Source organism: Girardinichthys multiradiatus, chromosome 14 (genome assembly GCF_021462225.1).
Source record: "Girardinichthys multiradiatus isolate DD_20200921_A chromosome 14, DD_fGirMul_XY1, whole genome shotgun sequence".
Classification (NCBI taxonomy): Eukaryota; Metazoa; Chordata; class Actinopteri; order Cyprinodontiformes; family Goodeidae; genus Girardinichthys; species Girardinichthys multiradiatus.
The window spans coordinates 31,900,741-31,911,821 of NC_061807.1; the positions used below are offsets into that span (position 1 = coordinate 31,900,741).

The following is an 11,081-nucleotide window of genomic DNA, read 5'->3' on the forward strand; positions in this document are numbered from 1 at the left end:
ATCTAACAACAACAGGTTATTGAGATTTATAAAGTTCCAATCTGATCCTGACATTTGAATTTAAATATCTGCTGATATGTTTTATTTTTCAGTCCAGAACATTTGTTTTACGACTCTGGACTTCTTCTGATCTGCTCTAGTTCCATATCGAAAATATTTACAACGATCAAGCTAGATCTAGATTAAACTACTACACTACCTTTCAAACTAATGACAGGTTCTATAACTTGATGATTTGCAAAACCCAAATCAGATTTCACAAACTGAATAAAAGTTTCACAAGTGAAGTTTTTTAAGTAGGCCTCCTTGTAAGGTGATGAAGTAAAAGAAACTCGTTACTCGTTACCCGTACCTCATTCATTAGTTATCCTTTAGTTTTAGCTGGAATGTATTTGTTACAGTTGAAGTTTCTCCTCTTTGTCCTAATTTCTATAAAATCTATATAAAATATCCACAATATACAACTTTTTCCCAGTCAAGCATAGGCAGCAACAATAACCCAGCTGAATCTGAAAAAGAAAAACTAACTAAATGGGGGATATTTCTGTTTATGTAGGGAGAAACAAAGAATATCACCTGTAATAAAACTACTGTTCTAGGTTTGGTCCTGTGCTTTCTAGAATGTGAATGAAACTTCTCCATTATGTTGATTTATGTATATGATGACGGTGGAACAGCGCTCTAAAGAAAAGGATGTTTTACATATTTCTACACTTCTTTTGGTCACTAGTTAGTTTTTTTTAGAAAATATACAGATTTGGTTTTAAACAGACAGATACGACTACCTGGATTTAAAGATTGGGCCCGTGACAAATGTAGATTGTGAGATGTCCTCTGCTAAGTGACAGGAAGTAGGAATCTTCTAGAGAACATTGCTGGAAAGTGCAGAGCAGGACCTAGTTATTGGTAGCTAGACAGGGACATGCACAATGAAAGGGTTACTTAATTTTTACAACCAGCACTACACTACTGCTTGTTTTAGTCTGCAGGATTTTTCCCTCAAACGTTTCATAAATTACATTTGAGTTTAGTTTAAACCATGGTTTTTTTTTCCAACCAAAGCTGTATTCGGGTGGTGGCTAATTGAATTTGTTGACAGCCACAGAGGCTAATACATTTTGAGCCAGAGAGAGAACCCTGCTTTAGTCAAGAGCGGGACTGCATGCCAACTTCAGTGTCCCAATAAAACAGGAGTTTACCCGGAATGCCAAGAACATCTGATGGTGACGTTTTTAAGTTTTTAATAACTGTTATTTTTCGATTAGCCAATTCGTGCAGTTAGCATCACTAACTAACAATGTCTCTGTGTTTTCTAGATTGTATTTTCTAGTAAATAAGCCCACCTTGTGTCAAAGTCCTCTAACAAGCTGCTAACATTTTCAAATAGAGTATGATGGCAGAAAAAGACAAACCCTTTAGTACTGTAGTTAGCCTTCGTGTTGTTAGCGGAAGCTCCTGTAGAGCCCTGAGTGTCGCAGCACAGCGTTCTCTCCTGAGTTATTATTACTCTAACAATCCAACACAACCTTTTCTGCTCTAAATGTTAACAGAGAACTCATAATAGCAAAATATTTCAAAAGAAGGTAAAACTAAACTTCTACAGTATAATCAACCAAAACACAGGACCAAGGAGTATGGATCAGAAGCCTTGGGCTCGTGTCTAATTCAAGAATGACCTCAATGAAAGTGACACCATTTAAAAGGTTTTTAGGTGATCGTGACAGTAGGGTCGTAACAGTGTTTGGATGGATGGGCAGAAGCTTTTCTAAGGATCAGGATGAAGAAGACACAAGACAGAGGAACACATACATGCAGATGTAGTTAAACATCTGGACTTCAGTAGTGAAGTGATTCACAACCAGAAGAGGGAACTAAAGACATCCATCTTGGTTATGAAAATGCTCTCACAGACAGAGGCAGGCACAAAAGAATGCCATCGAGAGCTCAAAGACGCTTTATCTACCTGAAACTGAGAATCATGGCTCATCGAGATGGAGTTGGGGTGGAGAAGCTTAACGATTCCAGACAAATCAATCAACTTATTTGGGGGAGGAGCTTGGAGGTATCGTCCCTACCTGGGGAGGCAGCGTCCCCATCGAGCAGGTTGTCATCCTCGGTGGTGTGGAAGTCCATGATGATGCCGGCCCCATCCAGCAGCTCCTCGTCACTGCTGGCGCTGGCAATGCTGTTGTAGCTGTTCCTGCAGTAGCCTCTGTGGTAGAGCTGCTCCGACTCCATTTAGCAACGCACCGTTACCCTGAATGATAAAGGAGTGAGGGAGGAGGGGAGTGGTGAAGATACAGACAGGTGGTGCTGAGAGGAGGCTAGATCGCTGAGTCTACAAGGTGAAGTGGGTCTAAGCAGGTATACACTGATGGGTAAGGGTAAACGGCAAAGATGGAGGGGCACAAACTGAAGCATTCATGCACATTTATATTCCTGCATAACTCAAATTTATTCTGAGCTACAGCGCCTTGCAAAAGTCTCCATTCGTCTTGAACTTTTTTTGCCTTTTGTTCCGTTCCCACAACAAATGTCAGTGTATTTCATTGGCATTTTCTGTGATTGAACAAAACAAAGTAGTGTATAATTGTCAGTTTGAAGAAAAATGATTAAAAAAATGTATAAACTAACATCTGAAAAGAGTGATGTGCTTGTAACCTCAGCCCCTATAACTCTTATACCCCTGAATAAAATCTAGTAACCCTATGGTGGAAAGATGAACAACCTTCACTGTAAAATTTGTTGGTGGAAACATCAGGCTGTTATTCAGCAGAGACAGAGAAGCTGGTCAGAGCTGAGGAGAAGGATGGAGCTAAATACAGGTCAATCCTGGGGGGAAAAAAACCTATTAGAGGCACCAAAGGACTTGAGACTGGGGGAGGAGGTTCACCTTCCAGCAGGACAAAGACCCTAAACGGAATAACAGAAGGGTTTAGAGGGGGTCGGGCCTACAACATATTGACTCAGGGGGGCTTAACACAAACTAAAATACAAGTGATCAAGGTGTATGACTTATTCTGCAAGGCACCACATACAACAAATATAATTAGTCCCTAGTGTCAGCCCTCTGGACAAACTCAGCCTCAATGCCAAGCTAAAGCTTCCTTCATTCATTTTATCCACTTGTCAGATTGCCGTTTACTATTCTTCAGAGGATAAAGTGAAAAGTACATTTACAAGAAAAACGTGAACAAGATGACCATAAGGTGTGTCTGAGGCCGGTTTCCACCTACGGCAAAGAATTTGACCTTTCCTCTACAATTTAAGCACATATCTTCTGCCTTGTTTTGTTGTTTTCAGACCCTGATATATTGTTCTGACCTTCCTGCGTGAAAGCATCTTCATGTATTAACAGCTAAATTTCCATTTAAGTATATATAATGATCAAGGTATTCAACAATGGGTAAATGTAGGCATTTAAAAATATACTTATGTTTAAAAAAATATCTTTACAGCAACTTTTCCACAAAGACAGAATGACGATGGCATTACTGCTCCTGAACTGAGAGTGGACCTCCATGTTCTCCCAAACAACCCCACCTTGTGGACAAGCTAGAAGTGATCCTCTCCATGCTCCCTATAGTCCCTGTCCAGAGTGCCCTGAGAATCCGAGACAAGCTGAATATATTAGAGGAAATATTAGTTAGGAGACACAGCGAGTCAGAGCAATAATGAAAAAGGAGAGAGAAAGTTCAACAGGCTGCTGCAGGTCAACGTAAACTAAACAATTATTATACAGACTTAGACTGTTTTGTTAAAAACTCGTGATCAGGTCAGGAATATCATTTATCTAATACCTCATGGTGTTTTTGTGCAAGACAAAGATGACGGCAGGTGAAGAGATAGAAGTGCATATTTATACTCAGTAACTCACTGAAATGGAATGATCTAGAACTTTAAAAAGTGAAACAGCAGCAAAATGTTTCAGTTTGTTTGCTTCCTGTGGGTTTGACCATCACCAACGGAAGTCTGTGAGGAAGTAGAACATTCGTAGTCAGCTCTGGTTCATGTTTCTTGTCGTTTCGATGTTGCAGAACTAGACACATTTAGTGTTTCAACATAATACAGAGATATGCAGCCAATAGGTACAACAGGTTTTAAATGAATCAAAAGTAAACCAGTTCAACTGTAAAACTCCTCGTTAAAATAACTCCATTAGATGGCATTTTGAAAAAACGCTACCTGCATAAATACTGACATTTTATTTATGAGTGTAATTTTGGGCCAGGCAGCTCTGCTGCATGTCTGACTCCCCCTCTCTCTCTCTTTTCAACTCATTTCCTGTCAATCAACTTGCAAATTAAAGGACACTAGTGCCACAAAATAAAAATAATGAAAATCCTTAGTTAAGTGCCTCAATGCCAAGAACCCCCACCATTTTTGGTCTATAAAGCATCACTTTGTACTTCGTTTTTTGTGTTTCATAAATATCAGAAAGCTTAGCAGCATATGCTTTGATGCATAAATTGGGACAGTATTATAATTCCTTCAGTCCCTATTAAACTGAAAAACAAAACCTAATCAACGAACCCGAAGCATGTTTATTTTCCTTTTTTGATTTTCTATATTCCTTAGAAAATTATAGCAGGCAGGTAAAGCAACACGAAAAAAAAAAAGCAACAGAAATTGGTATCGGCCAAGAAAAACTTGATTGTTGCATATTTGTTGTCAAAAACCTGAACAAAGGAAAAGAAATTAAAGCAAAGCTTTTCAGAGCCAACAAGCTCATCGATTCGCTATAAGGCAGAAGTTCCCTCTGAGCTTTATCAAATCACCAAGTCCAGTAAATCCAATTTTCATTCTTCAGAGAACCAACCCTGAAGCAGGGATCTTCTGGGTTAGGCCATGTGACGTTGTTTTTTTATTACCCCTGAGCCAAATGAGAAAAGGTCAGGCTGCAGTTGAGAAAACCTCAAACTCCTACTTCTGCCTTGGAAAGATCGCTGAACATGGCTGATTTTAAACCCAATGAGCAATTTCAATCTTTTTAAGTTAACCTGATGCCACTATTACAATTCATTTTATGAGCTGTTTAATGATGTAAAAAGCATAGATGGAAGGAGCTGGAGTAAAGCAGTAATCGAGCCTCAAATTTCACTTTTTGGTTCTTTTGGCACCCCACACCCTGTCTGGGCTAGCAACACTCAGAGGCTGTTGGACAGATTTCACAGCTCATTAACAGCCTATTCAAATAAACTTCATATCTATTTATTAAAAATTCAAAAAACAACCCTCATCCAACTAACAATACTGCAACTCAATTGAGCTGAAATGTAAAGGTGGAACACATTTTAAACACATCAGGGGCGTTGATTCATGCAACCTCAACGGCAAACATACAGAGGTGCACATTTTTCTTTTCAACTTGACTACTTTATTAAGAAATTGCAGCTTTGTTTCTTAATGACTACATGATCTTTAAACCCTGCAGTTATGAAAGCTGCCAGATAATGCTTCGTCTGATATTTTGGAAGTGAAATCAGAAAGACTCCAGCGTGTTTATAACGGAGAAAGAGCTACTCAGTCAGTTGGATAACAGTCTTGCGTTTCCGGATGCGGTAGAGGAGAGAGACAAATCAGGCAAAACAATCAGCAGCAAAGGAACACTGCACACTACACGACTAGTTGAGCAGTGAGTTAGTTTATCTTCTCCCAGCTGGTCACCATGGAGGTGCTGCCCAGATGACTGTTGCTGAGATGTGACTCAGCGTTTACTCCAACCGACGGCCTCCTTCATACAGGGACGATACTTCGACACACACATACTTTATTTAAAAAAACCTGTGTTTTTCATGCTAATGTAATATTTAGCCAGATGGACAGAGTTTCATGGCAGCAAATGACGTTTGACCAAAGTGCCGCAAGTTATTTTTCATAACATAAATCTGCAACATTTAATTTCCATCCATAATGAATAAACAATTTTTGAATTCAACTACATTTAACAACTATGTTGTCCCTCAAGCGTTAACTCACCAAACTTTAAAAAACTGAGAATATCTACCCCTTTAATTGCCAGCTTGATTACTTGATTTAAATGTTGAAATTTACGAAAACACTGAGTTTTTTATATAACAAATGTTGCGGGAGCAGGTGGATGTTTTTTCAGCTATGGATTTTTAAAGGATTAGCAAAAATAGACTGACTGAATATTACTTTTTTTTTTGTATAGCATCTGATATAGAATAACTAGCCTCTTAAGTCATTTGAGGAATAGCATTCTATTGATCTTTCAAAAAATTAAAAGATAGAACGCAAATTTTGTTCAAAGACAGACTTTCTTACAAAAAAACTGCCACATTTGGTAACCCAGCAAAAATAACATCCTGATTGAGGGAAGAAATTTGTCCTAATAGGTCAAAATCCTCATAATTATTCTCAAGAGTTAAAACCATGAAAGCTTTAAAGTGCAGTACTTTTACTCAAAGTTACCAAACCATAAGAATTTCATGTGTGGGTTCTCTCCGGGTACTCCGGCTTCCTCCTACAGTCCAAAAAACATGACTGTTAGGTTAATTGGTCTCTCTACATTGCCATTAGACCTGCGTGACTGAGTGTGTGCGTGGTTGTTTATCTTGTGTGTCTCTGTGTTGCCCTGCGATGGACTGGAGACCTGTCCAGGATGTACCCCGCCTCCGGCCCATAGACTGCTGGAGATAGGGACCAGCTTCCCGTGACCCACCATGGAAGAAGCAGTAGAAAATGACTGACTGAAAAAATGATTTGTCAAAATATTTCGTATTTGAAATTTTCTTTTAAAAAGTGAAGCACTTAATGAAACCCAGACTAACTAATAATTGAGTGACTTCTAAACAAAGTTACACTATGTTGCCAAGAGGTATTGGGTCATCCCTTCAAATCGCTGAGCTCAAGTGTTCCAGCCACTTCCTTGGTGACATCCGTGCAACAGTGTTTTTGAGCCCTGGTCCTCAAGGCACACAGCCCTGCAGGATTCAGATGGTTCCTGCTTTGACACACTTGATTCAGATGACTGCAGTTCAGCAAAAAACAAACTCACGTGAGCTGAAGCAGGGAAACATTTCAAACCTGCAGGGAAGTGTTCCTTGAGGACCAGGGTTGAAAAAAACACCGCTGTATAAAATCCAGCACCTAGCCATGCTGACTCTCCCACAAACATAGGCCACATAGAATCAGAGAGTGGGGTCAGCAGATGCTGGGGTGCATAACGTGCAAAGGTCACCAACTTTCTGCTGAATCAATATCTACAGACCCCCAAACTTTATGTTGCCTTCAGTTTAGCCTAAGAACAGAGTTAAACTTGGCCCAGCTGTCACAACCCTGTCGGCCAGCCGTTTGTCAAATATACCTGAGTATCAGCACACTGGCAAATAAACATCAACCTCAGTTAATGTTTAACCTTTAACCTTTACAGATCTAAAGGACAACTGGTCAACAGCCACAACAGATTGGATATTACCCTGCTATATTAAATCTTAAAATATTTTTTAAAAAGGGAGAAACAGCGAAACAGGTATGGATATTACAAATCTCATATTCCTACACTATTTTCCACCATTTGAGTAAGTCATTTTTAATTGTATTTCAATCATGTCACCTGGTTGCACCCCTCATCATCTGCTGTGGGCGTGGTGTTGACACTTGCACAGTTTCAGCTAAGTAACTATGAAGACTACTTTTATCATCTAAAGCAGGCAAACTGTGGGAAAATGAATTCAAACTGATCAACACTCATTTCTCCCTCACACATGTACTCTGCAAAATGAAGAGTTATAAAAATACTTTTATAAACCAGAAACGTCTACATGACGTGGTAATTTGCTACTTTTATGCATTTGATGGCATTCTAAACATACAAATGTCTCATTAGCTGCTCAAAGTTTTGCACGCAATTTGATCATTAGAAGATACATCCTTAAAAACAGGCTATCTTTTCACAGCTGTATACACCTATGATAGATCTATTAAGTAAGCAATAGTACTAATAATATAAACCAGAAGTTACTAAAACTCCAGTTCTTGAGGGCCAGAGCCCTACTACCTTTAGATGTGTCCCTGGTCTCAACCACCTGAATTACCTCCTCAGCATCCAGTCAAGTCCTGCTAATCACCTAATTATTAACATCAGGTATGTTGAAGCAGACACATCTAAATGCTGCAGGACACATGGTCTAACAAAATGCACTAAATGATTGGTTAGTGATGTGAGTAAAGGTTCAAACAGTTAAAATCAACGTGAAACTACAACATCTACAGTCTCCTCCACTGTTACTTTATTTTGAAGAGTGGCCAAAAGAAATAGGCCTATATCTCGTCACATGTGTATCCCCGGCAAACAAAGTAACGGGTTCCTGGTTAAATGTTACAAGCCACTCTGATCAATTTAAAAAGAAGGATGTAAAAGGTAACACACACTTACTGAACCGTCTGCGATGGTGTCTCCTGTTATAACTGTTCGTGTCATTTGAAATTAGCAACTGGCTGCATTTCACAGTAATCGGATTTCACCCTAAATGCCACCGTGGTAAATTAGTAAACTGTGTTTTTTTTAAGCGGAGTTTAAGTTGTAACATACGCAGAAGACGTGGAGAGAAACATGAGGCACTTCGTTTCCAGGAATACAAACAGGATCGGTACATTTCAGATTTTTCAGAGTAAATAATAAAAACCGTGTCAGTAACAGTCGGTTCCTTGTAGCTCTGGGTCGTTAGCATCTGTTACATCTGTATTCGTCTGGTGAAAATGACCAGGACAAAAAAGGCACAGCAACAGGGAGCTATTCGCATGCAAACAGAGCTTAAAGTAGGCTCTGTCTGCAGCCAACGGCCCTCTTCCATGACAACATCAGCAACATGAATTCAGACATTCACATAAGCTGGTGAATTTCCACTCAGTTCACATCAACTGCAACAAGGGCTCATGCTAGCAGAGCTAGCCTCCGCGGCTAGTTAGCCAACTAACGAACACCTGTTTGGCAGCAAGACAGGTGAGAAATGGGTCAGAGTTCAGCGCATTTACAGGTTAAACATGAAGGATGGATGGTTGGCCTCGGGTGTTAAGACCTCTATCCGAGCAGTCAGCGAACCTTCACCTCTACAGCTGCGACAGATTAAAACAAGCAACAGCGTACCTTCCTGATGCCTCAGTTCCAGCTCCGACATTGCAATTCATCCTTTTGCTCAGATAAAGCTGGGCGTATTTGTGTTATTTTCCTTTCTAAATGACATAAATAAATGACATTCTCCTCATGATCATGGTGGTGTTTTCTTCCTTCAGTCACATTTCTGTCAGTGACGTAAACTTCCTGTTCCCATTCCAACGACCATCCCAGCAGCGGCGGCTGGAAGGAGGACTTCTGATCAATAATTCATCCAGGAAGAAGGAAAAGGTCCTGTAATCAGAATCAGATTTATTGCCAAGTTCGAACATACAACAAATAAGGAATTTGACTCCGGTACACTTTGCTCTCTGGGTTTATTTATTTATATATTTTTTTGCTTTATAAGATATATTCTGCATATATCTTTATGTACATCAGAATCAGAAAAGTGTCAGTGTGGTTTCCGGGCTTTGTTAACAAGGCTGGTGGCAGATGGGAAAAAACTGTTCTTGTGGCGTGAGGTTTTGGTCCGGATGTACCGCAGCCTCCTGCCAGAGGGGAGAGTTTCAAAGAGTCTGTGACCGGGGTGGGAGGGATCAGCCAGAATCTTCCCTGCCCGCTTCAGGGTCCTGGAGGTGTACAGTTCCTGGAGCGACAGTAGACTGCAGCCAATCACCTTCTCAGCAGACCGAATGACACGCTGCAGCCTGCCCTTATCCTTGGCTGAAGCAGCGGCGTACCAGATGGTGATGGAGGAGGTGAGGATGGACTCAATGATGGCTGTGTAGAAGTGCACCATCATAGTCTTTGGCAGGTTGAATTTCTTCAGCTGCCGCAGGAAGAACATCCTCTGCTGGGCTTTCTTGATGAGGGAGCTGATGTTTGGCTCCCACTTGAGATCCTGGGAGATGATGGTTCCCAGGAAGCGGAAAGATTCCACAGTGTCAATTATGGAGTCACAGAGGGTGATGGGGGCAGGTGGTGCTGGGTTCTGCCTGAAGTCCACAACCATCTCCACTGTCTTTAGAGCGTTGAGCTCAAGGTTGTTCTGGCTGCACCAGTCCAACAGATGGTCCACCTCCCATCTGTACGCGGACTCGTCACCATCGGAGATGAGTCCGATCAGGGTGGTGTCGTCCGCAAACTTCAGAAGCTTGACAGACTGGTGAATGGAGGTGCAGCTGTTGGTGTACAGGGAGAAGAGCAGAGGAGAGAGAACACAGCCTTGAGGGGAACCGGTGCTGATGGTCAGGGAGTCAGAGACGTGCTTCCCCAGCCTCACGCGCTGCTTCCTGTCAGACAGGAAGTCAGTGATCCACCTACAGGTGGAGTCGGGCACACTCAGCTGGGAGAGCTTCTCCTGTAGCAGAACTGGGATGATGGTGTTGAAGGCAGAGCTGAAATCCACAAACAGGATCCTGGCATAGGTTCCTGTGGAGTCCAGGTGCCGGAGGATGAAGTAAATACATATTTACAATATACACATATACAAGGTGGAATTGCGACTTCAGTATGAAGTTGTTTGGTACTCTTATTAAAAGTTTAACAGAGAAACAGCTTGGGGGAAGAAACTGTAACTAAACAGTTTATGTGCAGGGTGTGTGGGGTCTGCAGAGATTTTTGCAGCTGTAAGGTGTTCAGTCAGTCATCAAGGATCTAAGATGAGCTCGTATGGATACTCATAAACACCTTTGTAATGGTATAATGAATTAGCATATCAATCGCAAATGCTGTTCAAAAAAGAATTATGCAGTTGAGGAACAGCTACACCAGTGTTACACCGCACAAAAAATAAGAAAACAACCGCATTTTACTTGAAGCAGTGCAAAAAAAACAAAAAACAACAACAACAACCCACAAACACTATGATTTTATGTAATAAATGGTCGCGCAGTTATTTACAAACAGAAATCAGTTTGTAAGTTTTAACTATGAAATATGTGCTCCAAGAAATTGAGGAAGGTGAGGGATCCGCCCAGAACTACACGGCAGGACCTAG

General features: G+C 40.8%; 1 protein-coding gene across 8 annotated transcripts in view; it reads right to left on the reverse strand.

Moving 5' to 3' along the window:
• The window catches only part of clcn3 (chloride channel 3), a 51,043-nt gene extending 41,746 nt beyond the window's left edge, over window positions 1–9,297 (reverse strand). For 2 of the 8 annotated variants that reach the window (XM_047385602.1, XM_047385601.1), the window contains exons 1-2: window positions 9,113–9,295; window positions 2,076–2,257 (exon numbers count right to left, since the gene is read on the reverse strand). In XM_047385602.1, coding sequence (XP_047241558.1) covers window positions 2,076–2,238 — 163 coding nt within the window. In that variant the 5' untranslated portion in view covers window positions 2,239–2,257; window positions 9,113–9,295. Of the gene's footprint in view, window positions 1–2,075; window positions 2,258–3,543; window positions 3,563–9,112 lie in introns of those variants that run through there. The other 6 variants (XM_047385597.1, XM_047385604.1, XM_047385605.1 and 3 more) reach the window with 5 other exon arrangements.
• Window positions 9,298–11,081: the final 1,784 nt, after the last annotated feature.